Here is an 18509-nt window from a genome sequence, read left to right on the forward strand (position 1 = left end):
TGCTTTGTTCTTCCTTTTCAAAATGATTTTAGCTATTTTAAGGCTTTTATATTTCCATATAAATTTATTTATTTTTTAGCAGGGGGAGGCTCAAAGAGAGATCCATATAAATTTTAGAGTCAGCTTCTCAGTTTCTTCAAAAAAGCCTGATGGGTTTATGATTCAGATTGCATTTACTCTATAGATCATTTGGAGATAATTGACATCGAACGGTATCAAGTCTTTCAATCCATGAACATAATATATGTTTCTCCATTTATTGAGGTGATGCATGATTTCTCTCAGCAATGTATAGATCTTGCATTTTTTCTTCCGTTTTCTCTTTTTTTGTTTTTGTTTTTGTTTTGAGAGAGAGTCTTGCTCTGTCACTCAGGCTGGAGTGCAGTGGCAGAATTATAGTTCACAAGCAGGCTTGAACTCCTGGGCTCAAATGATCCTTCTGCCTTAATCTCCCAAGTAGCTGGGACTACAGGTATGTGCCACCACACCTGGCTAATTTTTTATTTTTTGTAGAGACAGAGTCTAGGCGGGTCTCGAACTCCTGGCCTCAGGCGATCCTCCTGCCTCGACCTCCCAAAGTGCCAGGATTACAGGCATGAGCCGCCGTGCCCAATCGGATCTTGCATGTTTTTTGTTAAATGTTTTCCTGAATCTTATTTTTTGATGCCATTGTTAGTGGAATAATGGTTAAAGTTTTCCAATTGTTTGCTGCTAGTATGTAAAAATAATTTTTGTATATTAACTTTGTCTTCTGAGACCTAGCTAAACTTATTTATTCTAGTAGGGTTTCCTCCCTTACAATTTTTGATGTTAGCAATGTGTTAACTATAAATAGGAACAGTTTTTGTTGTTGCAGTTTTGTGTCATTTATGTATTTTTCCCCCTTATTGCTCTGGTGAGGACATCCAGTTCCAGGCTGAGCAAAAGTGAGATAGCACACCTCCTTGCTGTTTGTTCCTGATCTTAGGGCCAGTCCTTGACCATTAAGTATGATGTTAACTTTGCTTTTTTTTATAGTTCCCTTTATCAGACTGAGAAAGCTCCCTTTGGTTTCTGGTTTCCTGAGGGTTTTTATCCTGAATGGGGACAAATTTTGTCACATGCTTTTTGTTTTTTTCTGATAATTATTGAGATAATCATATAGTTTCTCCCTTTATGAACTGTTCTGTGGTAGATTACATTGCTTTTTCCAGTAGGAAATCAACATTGCAGTTTTGGGATAAACTTGGTCATGTTGGCTTTGGTAATTTTCTTTAATGTTTGTTTCTATTTCATTGTTTCCTGTTCTTTGTTATTTCCTCTTTCTACTTATTGTGGATTTAGTTTGCTCATATTGTTAGGTGGAAACTTAGATCACTGTTTTTTTAACCTTTTTTTCCTTCTAATGTCAACAGAGATATAAATTTCTAAGTACAACTTTATCCGCTCTTCACAAATTTTGACACTTTGCATTTTAATTATCATTTCGGTTAAAATTTTTGGGTTTTGTTTTTTGTTTTTTGTTTTTTTTGAGACAAAGTCTTGCTCTGTTGCCCAGACTAGAGAGCAGTGGTGCAATCTCAGCTCACTGCAACCTCTGCCTCCCGGATTCAAGCGATTCTCCTGCCTCGGCCTCCTGAGTAGCTGGGATTACAGGCACCTGCCACCACGCCTGGCTAATTTTTGTATTTTTAGTGGAGATGGGGTTTCACCATGTTGGCCAGGGTGGTCTCGATCTCTTGACCTCATAATCTGCCTGCTTCAGCCTCCCAAAGGGATTACAGGCGTGAGCCACCACACCCGGCCTAAAAAAGTTTTTTAAGAGACAAGGTCTCGGTTGGGTGCAGTGGCTCATGCCTGTAATCCCAGCAGTTTGGGAGACCAAGGCGGGTGGATCATCTGAGGCCAGGAGTTTGAGACAAACCTGGCCAACATGGCGAGACCTGTTTCTACTAAAAATACAAAAATTAGCCAGGCATGGTGGCAGGCACTTTTAATCCTAGCTACTCTGGAGGCTGAGGCAGGAGAATTGCTTGAATTCAGGAGGTGGAGGTTGTAGTGAGCCAAAATTGTGCCACTGCACTTCAGCCTGGGCGACAAGAGCGGAACTCCATCTCAAAAAAAAAAGAGACAACATGTCCCTCTGTCACCCAGGCTGGAGTGCAGTGATATGATCATAGCTCACTGCTATCTCGAACTCCTGTATTCAGACAATCTCCCTGCCTCAAGCTTATGAGTAGCTAGAACTTCAGGCACATGCCACCACACCTGGCTAATTTTTTGTTTTTATTTTTGTAGAGACAGAGTCTTGCTATGTTGCCCAGGTTGGTCTTGAACTCCCAATTTGAAGCAATCCTCCTGCTTCAGCCTCCCAAAGTGTGGAGATTACAAGCGTGAGCCACTGCACCTGGCCGAGATTATTTTATTTATGGTTTAGAATATGATCTATCCTGTTTAATTTTTCACATGTACTTATAAAGAATATATATTCTATAGTTATTTTTATTTTATTTTATTGTTTTAGAGATGGGATCTCAGTATGTTGCCTGGGCTGGTCTCAAGCCCCTGGACTCAAGCAGTCCTCCTGCCTTGGCCTCCCAGAGTGCTGGGATTACAGATACGAGCCACTGCACCTGGTCTATTCTGTACTTACTGAATATAGGGTTCTATACATGTTAATAAGGTGAGGTGATTGATACTTTACTTTAGATTTTCTCTATTAAAAATTACTGGCCAGGTACAGTCACTCATGCCTATAATTCCAACACTTCTGGAGGCCAGGGTGGCAAATCACTTGAGCTCAGGAGTTCAAGACCAGGAGTTCAAGCTCCTGGGCAACTTAGTGAAACCCTGTGTCTACAAAAAATACAGAAATTAGCTGGATGTGGTGTTGTGCACCTGTAGTCCCACCTACTTATGGGGGCTGAGGTGGGGGGATCACTTGAGCCCAGGAGGTGAAGGCTGCAGTGAGCCAGGTTTGCACCACTGTGCTCCAGCCTAATAATGACTCTATTAATACAGGAGAAAATAGGTGTATTTAGCTTGCTTGTGGTTCAAGCTTACATGTGTATCTTTTCATTTTCTTACATTTACCTGTGTGTATGCATGTGTGCTTGTGCGTTTTAGGCATTACAATATATATCTTTTGTTTATTGCATGTTTTTATTTTTGAGACAGAGTCTCTCTCCATCGCCCAGGCTAGAGTGCAATGGCACAATCTCAGCTCACTGCAACCTCCGCCTCCTGGGTTTAAGGAATTCTCCTGCCTCAGCCTCCAGACTAGCTGGGATTACAGGCACCCGCCACCAAGCCTGGCTGATTTTTGTATTTTTAGTAGAGACAGGTTTCGCCATGTTGGCCAGGCTGGACTCAAACTCCTGACCTCAAGTGATCCACCCACCTCGGCCTCCCAAAGTGTTGGGATTATAGGTGTGAGCCACCATGCCCGGCCTATTACATATTTAATGTTAATATTATCACACATGTCTGGGGCATGATGTTGAATAAGAGTGGGAAGAGTAGACATCCTTGTCTTGTTTCTGATCTTAGAGGGAAAACATTGCCTTCCACTATTAAATATATTAATTGTGGAGTTTTTGGGTAGGTATGCTTTATAAAATTAAGAAAATTCCCTTCTATACCTAGTTTGCTGAGAGTTTTTTTAAAAAATCATGGATGGATGTTGAATTTTGTTAACTATTTTTCCTGCACCAGTTGATACAATCATGTGGCTTTTCTTCTTTACTCTGTTTATATTATGAGTTACATTGATTGATTTTTTTGAATATCAAATCAGCCTTGCATTCTTGAGATGAACCTCACTTGGTGATGATTTATTACCCTTTTTATATTTTGCTGGGTTTGAATTGCTAATATTTTGTTGATGATTTTACATCTATATATTTTTATTTTTTTAGAGACAGGATGTCACTCTGTCATCCAGGCTGGAGTATAGTGGCACAATCATAGCTCACTATACAGTCTTAAATGACTTCGCTTAAGCCATCCTCCTGCCTCAGCCTCCCAGTTAGCTAGGATTACAGGTGAGAGCCACCACACCTGGTTCATTTATTTTTATGTTTAGTGGATAAGGGGTCTTGCTGTGTTTCCCAGTCTGGTCTGGAACCACTGGGCTCAAGGAGTCTTCCTACCTTGGCCTCTCAAAGCTCTGGGATAATAAGTGTGAGCCATTGCACATTTACATCTATATTAATAAGGGATATTGGTCTGTAGTTTTTTTAATTTTATTTTTTACATTTTATATTTGTGTTTTTTACCAACTACTTGCAAGGATATTGGTCTGTAGTTTTCTTTTCCTCTGTAATAATAACTTCAGGTTTATCAGGGGAATCCGCCCCCAATATTTCAACGTAGGTTCTTTCTGTTTTCCCTAAGTGTCAGCTGGCTGAGAAATAAAGAGTACAAAGAGAGGAATTTTACAGCTGAGCCTCCGGGGGTGACATCACATATTGGTAGGACTGTGATGCCCACCTGAGCCACAAAACCAGCAGGTTTTTATTAAGGACTTTAAAAGGGGAGGGGGTGTACGAACAGGGAGTAGGTCACAAGGATCACATGCTTCAAAGGGCAAAAAGGAGAACAAGGATCACATGCTTCTGAGGCCAGTAAAGATCACAAGGCAAAGGGCAAAGCAAAGATCACAAGGCAAGGGCAAAATTAGAATTACTGATGGGGGTCTGTGATCGGCTGTGCACGTATTGTCTTGATAAACATCTTAACAGAAAACAAGGTTCGAGAGCAGAGAACCGGTCTGACCTCATATTCACCAGGGTGGGATTTTTTCCCCACCCTAATAACCCCGAGCGTACTGCAGGAGACCAGGGCGTATTTCAGTCCTTATCTCAATCGCTTAAGACAGACACTCCCAGAGCGGCTGTTTATAGACCTCCCCCCAGGAATGCATGCCTTTCCCAGGGTCTTTTTTTTTTTTTTTTTTTGAGACAGGGTCTCGCTCTGTCACCCAGGCTGGAGTGCAGTGGCCAGACCTCAGCTCACTGCAAGCTCCGCCTCCTGGGTTCACGTCATTCTCCTGCCTCAGCCTCCCGAGTAGCTGGGACTACAGGTGCCGCCACCTCGCCCAGCTAGTTTTTTTTTTTGTATTTTTAGTAGAGACGGGGTTTCACCGTGTTAGCCAGGATGGTCTCGATCTCCTGACCTCGTGATCCGCCCGTCTCGGCCTCCCAAAGTGCTGGGATTACAGGCTTGAGCCACCGCACCCAGCCTCCCAGGGTCTTAAATATTCCTTGCTAGGAAAATAATTCAGTGATATCTTCCCTACTTACACATGCATTTATAGGCTGTCTGCAAGAAGAAAAATATGACTATATTCTGCCCCACCCCATAGGCAGTCAGACCTTATGGTTGTCTTCCCTTGTTCCCTAAAATCACTGTTATTCTGTTCTTTATCAAGGTGCACTGATTTCATATTGTTCAAAAACACATGTTTTACAATCAATTTATACAGTTAGATACAATTATCACAGTGGTTCTGAGGTGACATATATCCTCAGCTTATGAAGATAACAGGATTAAGAGATTAAAGTAAGACAGGCATAAGAAGTTATAAGAGTAGGATGGGGTGGTGGCTCACGCCTGCAATCCTAGCAGTTTGGGAGGCTGAGGCGGGCAGATCACAAGGTCAGGAGATTGAAACCATCCTGGCTAACACGGTGAAACCCTGTCTCTACTAAAAATACAAAAAAAATATAGCTGGGTGTGGTGGCGGGTGCCTATAGTCCCAGCTACTCGGGAGGCTGAGGCAGGAGAATGGTGTAAACCCAGGAGGTGGAGCTTGCAGTGAGCCGAGATCATGCCATTGCACTCCAGCCTGTGTGACAGAGTGAGACTCCGTCTCAGAAAAAAGAAATTATAAGAGTATTATTTGGGAACTGATAAATGTCCATGAAATCTTCATAATTTATGTTCAGAGATTGCAGTAAAGACAGGTGTAAGAAATTATAAAAGTATTAATTTTGGGAACTGGCATGTGTCCATATTAAAATGAGATACTCACAATTTATGTTCCTCTGCTGTGGCTTCAGCTGGTGCCTGCGTTTGGGGTCCCTGACTTCCTGCAACACAGGTTTGGTATCAGGATAATGCTGATCTCATAGCATGACTGGGACTTGTCCCATTTTCTTCTATTTTCAGGAAGAGTTTCTGTAGAATCAATGTTGTTTCTTCCTTAAATGTTTAGTAGAATTCACTAATTAAGCCGTCTCAATCTGGAATTTTCTTTTTTGAAAGTCATAAACTATGAACTCATATACTTTGGTATTGGACTATTGAGGTTATTTCTTCTTGACAGTGTTTTATTAAGTTATGTCTCTCAAAGAATTTCACTTTAAGTTGTCAAATTTATGGACATGAAGTTTTTCATAACATTCCTTTATGATCATGTCTAAATGGCTGGAAAGTCTGTAGTGATATCTTCTGTGTAGTTTCTGACACTGATAGTTTATATTCTGTCTTTTTTTTTTTTTTTTTTTGAGATAGGGTCTCACTGTGTCGCCTAGGTTGAAGTGCAATGGCATGATTACTGCTCACTACAGCCTTGAACTCCTGAGCTCAAGCAGTCCTCTCATCTTAGCCTCCCAAAGTGCTGGGATTTTAGGAATGAGCCACCATGCCAGCCTCAGTGCTTTCTTTGAGTTTAATTTTCCTTTTCTTATTATCTTAAGGTGGAACCTTAGATAATGAATTTGAGATCTTTTTTCTAAAATAAACATTTAAAGCTATCAGTTTCCTCTAAATACATACTACTTTAGCTGTATCCCACAAATATTAACTTGTTGTAATTTTATTTTCATTTAGTCGTAACTATTTTCTAATTTCCCTTGTAATTTTCTCTCCTAACTAAGGGTTATTTAGAAGTTTGTTGTTTGATTTTTCAGAAATAATTTGGGGATTTCCCAGATTTTGTTCTGAAATTGCATTATAGTTGAATTTTGTTATTGATAGAGAACATCCTTTTTACCAGTTCTTTTATGTCTTAAAGTTTGTTTTATGGCCCAAAATATGATCTAACTAGGTGAATGTCCCACACACACTTGAGCAAAATGTATAATACAAAATATTGAGTGTTTGCTCCAGTGATTACAATGTATGTAGTGTACTTATGATATCTACTTAAATAGTCATGTTAAATATAAGAAACTTTCTACAGCATAATTTTATTCATTTTGCTATTGTTGTAATATAATATTGTAAATACAATATATTCATATATTACTTCTTTATATATTATAAACCTCACAATTAGGCCAGCACAGTGGCTCATGCCTATAATCGCAGCACTTTGGGAGGCCGAGGCTGGTGGGTCACCTGAGGTCAGGAATTCAAGACCAGCCCGGCCAACATGGTGAAACCCTGTCTCTACTAAAATTACAAAAGTACAAAAATTAGCTGGGCATGGTGGCAGGTGCCTGTTAATCCCAGCTACTCGGGAGGCTGAGGCAGGAGAATCGCTTGAACCCAGGAGGTGGAGGTTGAAGTGAGCTGAGATTGCACCACTGCACTCCAGCCTGGATGACAGAGAGAGACTGTCTCAAAAAAATCCAAAATAAATAAATTTAAAAAATAAAAAATAAACTTCACAATTAAAAATTTTACAATTTTTGCTTTAAATATTTATTTGTCTCCAAAGAAATTAAAGGAAGAAAAGAAGTGTGTATAATTGTGTTGAGGGTTCCCAAGACCACTCCAGGTTTGGTGATTGCTAGGTGGCCTCACTAGACTCAGCTTGTAGTCATACTCACAACTGAGATTTATTACGCTGAAAGCATATAAAGTAAAATCAGCAAAGGGAAAAGGATCATGGGACAATGACTAGAGGAAATTAGGCAGAAACTTCCAAGAGTCCTCTCCTAGTAGACTCACTTAGGACCTGCTTAATTCCTTCAGCAGTGAGTTGTGACAGCGTGCACAAAGTGTGGTCTACCAGGGAAGATTACCTGATTCTTAGAGTTCAGGGTTTTTATTGGAGGCTGGTCATGTAGACAAAATTTCAGCCACTGAAATTTCAGACTCCAGAAGCAAGTAAATGTTCAGCGTAAACCATATTGTTTCTGCAAATAGTGTAGACACAAAGAGCCATCCTTATAACCTAGTGAAGTTTTAGATCAGTGTAGGAAAGTGTTTACACTTCCAGATGCCAGCAAAAGGTCAACCTTGCAAGCAGGCATTCCTACAGAGAGCAATCTCTGACCTGCTATGTTGACTCTTCTGCACAATAGTCTTTTATATCTATTCACATATTTACCATTTCCAGTAGTTTTTATTCCTTCCTACAGAAGCAAGTTACCCTTTAGTGTTATTGCCATTCCCATGAAGAACTTCCTTTAGCATTTCTTGTAGTGTCGGTCTGCTGGTGATGAATTTTCTCAGATTTATCGGAAATGTCTTTGTTTCCTCTTCATTTTTGAAGGGTAGTTTCATTGGATATAGACTTCTGTGTTGAAATTCTTTTTTTTAGCCCTTTACTGTTTATTTCATTGTCTTCTGTTCTTTATTGTTCTTGATCGAAAGTTGGTGCCATTCGTACTTCTCTTTCCTTCCTATACATAATGTTGTATTAATCTGTTCTCACACTGCTATAAAGATACTACCTGAGACTGGGTAGTTTATAAAGGAAAGAGGTTTACAGTTCCACATGGGAGGCTTCAGGAAACTTACAATCATGGCGGAAGGTGAAGGAGAAGCAAGGACCTTCTTTACATGGTGGCAGGAGAGAGAAGTGCAAGCAGGGGAAATGCCAGAGGCTTATAAAACCATTAGATCTCGTGAGAACTCACTCACTATCGTGAGAACAGCATGGGAAACACCCCCACGGTCCGGTCACCTCCTTCCCTTGACACATGGGATTACAGTTCAAGATGAAATTTGGTTGGGGATGCTGAGCCAAACCATATCAAATGTGTTGTTTTTCTCTCATGGCTTTCAATATTTTATCTTTATTTTAAGATGTCAAAACTTTGCCCATTATGCACCTGGGTGTTGTTCGTTTGTTTTGGGGGACAGAGTCTCACTCTGTTTCCCAGGCTGGAGTGCAGTGGCACGATCCTGGCTCACTGAAACATCCGCCTCCTGGGTTCAAGTGATTCTCATGCCTCAGCTTCCCGAGTAGCTGGGATTACAGGCGTGAACCACTGCACCCAGCTTGTTTTTTATTCTGCTTGAGGTTTAGTGAACTTCTTGGATCTATAAGTTGATGTCTTTCACCAAATTTGAATTTTTTTAGCTGTTATTTCTTTCAAATATATTTTCTGTCTCATAATTTCTCCTGTCCTTGTAGGACTCTAATGACATATCTGCTAGACTGCTTGGTATCCATTCTCTGAGGCTATGTTCTTTTTTTTTTTTTGTCTTTTTCATTTCTCTTCTTTGGATTGGATAATGTCTAGATCTATCTTCAGGTTCACTGATGCTTCTGCCGTCTCCAATCTTCTTTTAATTCTTTCTAGTGAAAAAAAAATTTTTTTGAGACAAGAGTCTCGCTGTGTCACCCAGGCTGTAGGGTGATGGTGCAGTCTCGGCTCACTACAACCTCCCTCTCCCAGGTTCAAGCAATTCTCATGCCTCAGCCTCCTGAGTGCTGGGATTGCAGGTGTGCACCACAATACCTGGCTAATTTTTGTATTTTTACTAGAGACAGGGTCTCACCATGTTGGGCAGGCTGGTCTGGAACTCCTGAACTCAAGTGAGCCACCCACCTTGGCCTCCCAAAGTGCTGGGATTACAGGCGTGAGCCACTATGCCTGGCCCCAATGAATTTTTCATTTTAGTTGTTATACTTTTAAGCTCTAGAATTTCCATTTGGCTCTTTTTTGTTTGATTCTTTTCATAGTTTCTCTTCTGAGGTTTACTGTCTGCTTACTCTTTATGTATGTGTTTTCTTTGAAGTTCCTGAACACATTAAAGCTGCATTAAAGTAATTGTTTAAATTCAGGTCATCTTAGGGTCTGTTTCTATTCCCTGCTTTTTCCCCCATTGTGGATCCCATTTTCATTTTGTTCTCATTGCTGCTGATTTTTTATTAAATAATGGACACCATAGATAATACATTGTAAAGTCTCTGGATTCTGTTGTATTTCTCTGAATAATTTTTTTTTTTTTTTTGTAGCTGGCATTTAACTTAACTGTGTTCAAAATTCCAAAGTCTATCTCCTGTTGTTGGCAACATTTATTCTTTGCTGGGTTTTATCTCATACATATGTAATTTCATTGTCAGCCAAGGAATTTAGTGGTCAGTCAAATATTTGACTGGGTTTCATATGCAGATTTTGGGATACCTTCTGTGGCTTCTTCTCTTGCAAGATTTCATCTCTAACTTCTAATTTTCTGGTGATACAAGTTCTGAACATTTTACTGTAGCTCCTCAAGCCAGTGAAGCTGTGACCTCCTGCCACTCCAGGAGGCACAGATTGGGTAGTGCTCTCAAACAAAAGTTAGACTTGCACATCTCAGAGATATAATTCCTGTATTCCAAGGGTAGATTCTTCCAGATTCTACCTGTCTTTCTCCCTCGCCCAAATACTGTCAGACAGTATATTTTGTCTGAATTTGTAATGTGTTATCTGCAGGGAGGTTAGTCATGCAGTGGGTTCCTAAAATGTACCATATCCATTTACTGTGCTCAGACATTTCTGATTTTTTTTTTTTTTTTTTTTTTTTGAGATGGAGTCTTGCTCTGTCACCCAGGCTGGAGTGCAATGGCGCGATCTCAGCTCACTGCAAGCTCCACCTCCCAGGTTCTAGCAATTCTCCTGCCTCAGCCTCCCAAGTAGCTGCAACTACAAGCATGCGTCACCATACCTGGCTAATGTTTTTGTATTTTTAATAGAGACAGGGTTTCACCACGTTAGCCAGAATGGTCTTGATCTCTTGATCTTGTGATCTGCCTGCCTTGGACTCCCAAAGTCCCAAAGTCCTGAAATTATAGGCGTGAGCCACCGTACCCGGCCTCTGATGGTTTTTTAAGGGCCATAAAATAATCTGTTACCTGGAGATAGGTTGGAATGGAATGAGTAAAAGACTGGAGGTAGGGTGTCAGGCCATTGTAGCAGAGCAGAGAGCAGGCAATAAGTGTTGTGAAAATCTGTGACTGTTACTATATTATGTTTTTTTTTTTTTTTTGAGACGGAGTCTCGCTCTGTCACCCAGGCTGGAGTGCAGTGGCACAATCTCAGCTCACTGCAAGCTCCGCCTCCCGGGTTCATGCCATTCTCCTGCCTCAGCCTCCCGGGTAGCTGGGACTACAGGCGCCCGCCACCTCGCCCTGCTAGTTTTTTATAGTTTTTAGTAGAGACGGGGTTTCACCGTGTTAGCCAGGATGGTCTTGATCTCCTGACCTCGTGATCCGCCCGTCTTGGCCTCCCAAAGTGCTGGGATTACAGGCTTGAGCCACCGTGCCTGGCCTATATTATGTTAATAGATCAAACATATAGTTGTTTTTTACAAAATATAAAATTTTATTTTCTTGTATAAATCTGCAGAAATAGTGTAAAAATGAAAATGTGGTTGTCCATTGCTGGAATTATATGAATGACATAGTATATAGCTTACTTTTAGTTAAGCTAACACAATTTTTTCTTTCTTTGTACATCAAGAGTTTCATAAAGTGTTGATACTGCGGAGACCTTTCTTGTCTTCTTTTATTCATCCCTGAAAAAATCGTGTAAATGGTAAATGAGAACTGGAGAAAAAATTCAAAATGAAAAACTCTTTCATAAGTAAATTTTTGTCCTCTTTTAAAGTAATTGAGGATACTTTTGGTCTCTTCCTGTCATTTTCTCAAGACTCAATTTGGCAAAACTAGAATTTATGTAAGAAACTACAAATAAGTGACAGAAAACTCTAAAAACTTTTTGGCAACTACTGTGTCCATAATGATTTAGTCATGTGACTTGAATTTATGGTACTTACCTTCCAAATGGTAGCGCTTGTTTGGGAGATCTTTGAGGTTCAAGAATGCTGAAACGGTGGAATATGGGCCAGGGAACTTTTTCTCTGGGTGTTAATCACTTGAAATTTAGTTCATTAATTTTAAGTTTGGATCGCAATAGGTTAATCTCTATGTCTTAAAAAATTTTCAAATCTGTTCCCTTTTTTCAGGTTATAAATAAAGTTCATCTTAAGGCAAATCATGTGGTCAAGAGAGATGTTGATGAGCATTTAAGAATCAAGACTGTTTATGATAAAAGTGTTGAAGAGTAAGTATACCATTTTATTGTCATCTTTTTCATTATTAATCTAAATGTTAAATGTATTTTCATCTGTTACCTGAAGTTTTAAAAATTCATAGATAAAACTTAAAAAGGACTAGTGTAGCTTCAAAATGGAATTAAGCTGAAAATGCATTTTAGTTTGAAAATATGAAAATATGGGATATGATTAAAGCCTATACATTATGAATAATTTTCTTTTACCATCTCCCTTTCCTGGTAAATCATGAATAATTTAAGCAGAACAAATGTGGATCTACTTGGACGTGGACAGTAATAGACCTGGAAGGTACTCTTCAATAAGTACTAGTGTTACGGGAAAGAGGTCTGGTTCAGACTCCAGGAGAGGGTTCTTGGATCTCTCACGAGAAAGAATTAGAAGCAAATCCATAGAGTAAAGTGAAAGCAAGGTTATTAGAAAAGTAAAGGAATAAAAGAATGGCTACTCCATAGGCAGAGCAGCCCCAAGGCCTGCTGGTTACCCATTTTTATGGTTGTTTCTTGATTACATGTGCTACGCCTCTGAGAGGTAATTCTTATGTTTTTATGTCATTATTTTCAGGTTGCTCCCTGAGAAAAAAAATCTTGTAAAGGTATGTAATAAATACTCGTAAGTTGAATTGGATGCTTAAAATTTTATTGTACGCAAATTCTACTTCAGTAAAGAAAAACATATACATGACTCTTTTGTGACTGAATAAAAGGTCTTGGTAGTGAAAGTGTTTATCATTTCACAAAAGGTGTCTTTGTGATGCACTCATGAAAACTTTGTTGGTATTTGGCATTCAATTAATCAGTCTCTTTTTTTGCTTGCTTTCTCAAGTTTTTGGGGAGCAAATCATTCAGAGAATAGGGTGAAAAAGACAATTTTTGAAACACATTGAGAACACTGTTCTCTTGGTGGAAATGTTGATTTTCCTGAGGATTGATTGACCTGATAACCACATCAGATTTCTAACCGTCTGGAGAAACACACACCCACACACATACACACATGCACACATGCACGCACGCACACACGCGCACACGCACATGCACGCACACGCGCACACACGCACGCACACCCATGCATATACGCGCACGCACACAGGCACACACGCAGGCACACACGCGCACACGCACATGCACGCACATGCGCACACACGCACGCACACACCCATGCATATACGCGCACGCACACAGGCACACACGCAGGCACACACGCGCACACGCACATGCACGCACACGCGCACACACGCACGCACACACCCATGCATATACGCGCACGCACACAGGCACACACGCAGGCACACACGCAGGCACACACGCGCACACGCACATGCACGCACACGCGCACACACGCACGCACACCCATGCATATACGCGCACGCACACAGGCACACACGCAGGCACACACACAGGCACATACACATGCATACATGCGCACGCACACAGGCACACACGCAGGCACACACACATGCACACACACAAAGCCAGCTCACCATGGGCCACAGAAATTGGTGAGTTTAATGAAAGGTAAGATTTTCTTTACATAAACTATCTTAGTGTTGGAATCATCTAAGTCAGTCCATCATTCATAGTAATCTAGACTAATAGTTGAGATATATTGCAGTTTTGTTAAAGGTATAGTATTGAAGGAAGTTAATATTTAATTAAAAATTAAAAATAGTTGAGATAAATGTTTTCTGGCTTTCTATTTAAGTGGGGCTAGGGAAAGAAATTTCTGCCTGGTGCTGTTTTCCCAAGCTGAACTAGAAAATGGGGGAAATTCTTTTCCTCCTAGGCTTGCTCTCTTCCTACGCCTTGCCATACAGCCTACGCCTTGCCATACAACCTTGACTAACTAGTATCTGTATTCCAGACTTATAAGGCTTCTTTCATTAATATGCTGTATTTGCTTGTTTCAAATATAATTTATATCTTCCTTATAATTCTGTTTCTTTTTTTAACTTTTATTTAGAACAAGCTTTTCCCACAAGCTATTTCTTACTTAGAGAAGACTTTTCAGGTCCGTCGACCCGCGGGCACTATCTTACTTAGCAGGTATGTCACATTCAACACAGATGGTTTTCTTCAGCCATTTAGTACTCTGCCTCTCCCTATCTATGAATATGACAAGGTATGAAACTTATACTAGAACTTTATTATGCTTATTCTTAGAGACCAAATTGCAAGGTATTTAAAAAGAATAAAAAAAGTGCCTGCTGGATAATCATTCTTTCCCTGACCTTTCATTGTGAGATGGTCTACTGCATTTTTTCTGGGTGTAGTTGTCCTCTGTTCTCCAGACCACCTTTCCCCTCGTTCATGTGTATGCAGTGTTGGCTTTATGAAGTATTTGGGTGTTTAAAAACACAAATCAAGAGGATTTCCTGTAGAACCCGAATTCTTTCTTAACTACTTTCCTAACTAAAATAGTAACGTTATGAATGAAGTCATATAGCAGCTACCAGTTGATTACCATGTTTTTAACTGCTATGAAATATTCTCTTTTTTGTATTTCAACTTTGATGTACAAATGAACTGAAGACAATGTGCAACCAACCAATACCTCCGGAAGGAAAACGACCCTCACAGGTACTGCACCGGGGAGTGTGCCGCGCACACGAAGTGCGGCCCTGTTGTTGTTCCAGAGGAGCATCTCCAGGTATTTCTCCTTACTCTTGGCAGTACTTTTACACTTGAGATGTTGAATTTGTGAGTGTCACAAAATTTTTACAGATTCAAGTTCAAAGTCTAGTAGCTTCCTTGGTCTACAAAAAGTAATCACAGATGTGCTGATTTTATTCTTTCATTAGCTTTCAAGTGAGTTGAATGGTATTTTCTTTCTTCACTGCTCCCCAGAGACCTCCCTGCCTCTATTTATCTTGGTCTGCTGAATCAGTTTAGCTTAGAACGTTATCTTGTCTTCCAGAATACCTTTTAGCAAGGCATATACCTCAGTTTTTTAAAGGACAGTCTGACATCTCTTAAGATAAAAAATATGTATGCTTCAAGCCAACCTAGAAGTTTATTCCATAAAATACTAATGGCTATGTAATATATGTTTAAAGGTGTTCAAAACTATAAATATGCCTATTTAGGGTATTAGTTTTGCCTGTTAGGGTGTGGTATAACCATGTAGTGGAATACTTTGCAGTTGTTAAAAAGTGAAGGTGATCTCTATGTACTGACTTGGAAAGATACTTAAGCTCTTATGTGAAAAAAAAAGGTTGCAAATCAGTATGCACAGTTAGTCCATTTTATTTGAAAGTATAGAAACACAGACAATAAAAAATAAACAATCTGGAAGTATACACATGTTAAATCTGGATACATATAAAAATGTTAATCGTTTCTTTAAGAGATTGTTGGGGAAAGTGTTTTTCTTTCGTAAGTTCTGGAGATTTTTGTGATGTTCTGATTTCTCATATTGAACACACATTACTTATATCAAAAAAATAAAAAAATTTAGGCTGGGCACAGTAACTTACACCTGTAGTCCTAGTACTTTGGGAGGCCGAGGCAGGCAGATTGCTTGACTCCAGGAGTTTAAGACCAGCCTTGGCAACATGGTGAAACCCTGTCTCTACAAAAAATATAAAAAGTTAGCCAGGAGTGGTGGCATGCACCTGTGGTCCCAGCTACTTGGGAGGCTGTGGTGGGAGGATTGCCTGAGTTGGGGATGTGGAGGTTGCAGTGAGCTGTGATCTTCTCAATGTACTCCAACCTGGGTGACAGAGTGAGACCCTGTCTCAAAAATAAATAGATAAATAAGAATATTTCAGACTATGCCTAAGCTAAGCTATTGCTTAAAAAAAAAACTAGAAGGTCGGGCACAATGGCTCACACTTATAATCCCAGCACTTTGAGGGGGCTGAGGTGGGCGGATCACCAGAGGTCAGGAGTTCAAGACCAGCCTGGCCAACATGGCGAAACCCTCTCTCCACTAAAAATACAAAAATTAGCCGGGCATGGTGGCGGGTGCCTGTAAACCCAGTTCCTCAGGAGGCTGAGGCAGGAGAAGCTTGAACCCAGGAGGCAGAGGTTGCAGTGAGCCCAGGTCACACCACTGCACTCCAGCCTAGGCGACAGAGCAAGACTTCGACTCCGGCTCAAAACAAAACAAAACTAAAGTAAACTAAACAAATAAATAAGAATACAGCATATTGTCATTAACCATAGTCACTGTGCTTTACAATAGATCTCTTGAACTTATTCCTTCTAACTATAAACATGTATTCTTTGGCCAGCATTTCCTTAGCTCCCACTCCCTAAAGTAATGGATTTTAAAAATCATAAATGCATGTGTTAGAGAAGGAAGAATAAACGATGTGTATTTTCTATTAAATGAAATGAGAATTTGTTTTTTTCCCTTTCTCTACAAGCATTGCTTACACCTTAAAATAGTAATTTACTGATTTTTCTGTTTCTAATTTGGAGATTATAATTACTTGGGAATTTTGATAGAAGTAGCTTTCAAAAAAGCGACCATTACAGAGGCAAATAAGATTTGCTGGGCAGGGCGCCATGACTCATGCCTGTAATCCCTTAATGCCTGCACTTTGGGAGGCCAAGATGGGAGGATTGCTTGAGGCCAGGAGTTCGAGACCAGCCTGGTCAATATAGTGAGACCCCCGTCTATATATATTTAAAAATTTTTTTAGGCCAGGCACGGTGGCTCACGCCTGTAATCTCAGCACTTTGGGAGGCTGAGACAGGCAGATCACAAGTTCAGGAGTTCGAGACCAGCCTGGCCAACATGGTGAAACCCTGTCTCTACTAAAAATATAAAAATTAGCTGGGCATGGTGGTGGGTGCCTGTAATCCCAGCTACTTGGAGGCTGAGGCAGGAGCCGAGCCGAGATCACGTCACTGCACTCCAGCCTGGGTGACAGAGTGACTCTGCCTCAAAAAGAAAATGTTTTTAATAATAAAAGATTTGCTTGGAAGATTAGAAACAAGGAGAGATGACTCATACCCTATATTATTTGAATTTTTAACAAGATGTGAATTACATTATAATAGGAAATATATTTCTATTAGATAAATTTTTTTTTTACCATTTAGTTTAGATTTAATTATAGATTCAAAGAAAGTTGCAAAAAAAAAAAAAAAAAGTTTCTTTTAGGGAAATCCCTTCATCTAGTTTCAGAGTTTTAAAACCTTTTATATTTCTGTCTTTTCAGCATCCTGTTTGGTTGGCCTTCCTTTGTCAATACCAATTATTTAATTGAAGTTACAGGTTTATGATCATTTTATGTAAAGTGGACATTTCAGTAAAATGAATTCAGAATTAGAGCTAGGTATTGAGTAGACAGGGAGGTACGGATTTTGATAAAAATTTAGGGATAATAAAGATTAAATTGTACTGTGTTTATAGTATAGATTTTACTATAAGATTAAATGTCACTACAGCTAACTTTGTGTCTGTTCTGGCTTTCTGATGTCCCCCGTGGGTGCAGCAATGCAGGGTCTACCGCGGTGGTAAGTGGCCTCATCGAGCAGTGGGTGTGCCAGACCAAGAAGGCATCTCAGATGCAGACTTTGTTCTTTATGTTGGTGCTCTGGCCACCGAGAGGTGCAGCCAAGAAAACATCATCTCTTATGCAGCCTATTGTCAGCAGGAAGCAAACATGGACAGGTAAATTTTCCTCTGGGACTTAGTTTCCACGATCGAATATGGGAACTCTTAAAGCAAACTGTATTTTTAGTGTTAAGATTACAGGAATCTTGGATTTGTCAGATTGCCTCTGGTAGACAGGAATAGCATGCCGCCTTGATTTGGAGTAGGGTTAGGAGACCGTGATTAGACTGTTACTAATGTGATAACCCAAGTGTTTAGTCAAAGTGAAAGAAAAGTGAAGCACTTCGTTTGACTTTTCTCCCTGTGGTTCCTCTTACATTTTGAGCCTGCTGTTTTTGCCAGAATTCCAAAGAAAAAGTCTACTGTCAAGTGGGCCAAGTACGGTGGCTCACACCTGGAATCCCAGCTCTTTGGGAAGCAGAGGTGAGAGGATCACTTCAGCCCAGGAGTTCGAGACCAGCTTGGGCAGCATAGTGAGACCTCATCTTGACAAAAAATAAAATTGGCCAGGCATGGAAGCACACACCTGTGGTCCCAGCTATCAGGAGACTGAGGTGGGAGGATTGCTTGAGCCTGAGAGGTTGAGGCTTAGTGAGCTGTGATCATGCCACTGCACTCCAGCCTGGGCAACAGAGTGAAACCTTGTCCCCCACAAAAAAGAAAAAACAAAATGGCTGGGCACAGTGGCTCACACCTGTAATCCCAGCTCTTTGCGAGGCTGA

At 40.3% G+C, this 18509-nt stretch overlaps 1 protein-coding gene across 3 annotated transcripts in view; it reads left to right on the forward strand.

Annotated features, from left to right (window-relative positions):
- The window catches only part of LMLN (leishmanolysin like peptidase), an 80125-nt gene that overhangs the window by 2721 nt on the left and 58895 nt on the right, over positions 1–18509 (forward strand). For all 3 annotated transcript variants that reach the window (XM_033213262.1, XM_033213261.1, XM_033213260.1), the window contains exons 2-6: positions 12112–12209; positions 12784–12814; positions 14182–14264; positions 14751–14868; positions 17666–17844. In XM_033213262.1, the coding sequence (XP_033069153.1) occupies positions 12112–12209; positions 12784–12814; positions 14182–14264; positions 14751–14868; positions 17666–17844 (509 nt within the window). The remainder of the gene's footprint in view (positions 1–12111; positions 12210–12783; positions 12815–14181; positions 14265–14750; positions 14869–17665; positions 17845–18509) is intronic.

Source organism: Trachypithecus francoisi, unplaced genomic scaffold (assembly GCF_009764315.1).
Source record: "Trachypithecus francoisi isolate TF-2019V2 unplaced genomic scaffold, Tfra_2.0 Lachesis_group0, whole genome shotgun sequence".
Taxonomy (NCBI): domain Eukaryota; kingdom Metazoa; phylum Chordata; class Mammalia; order Primates; family Cercopithecidae; genus Trachypithecus; species Trachypithecus francoisi.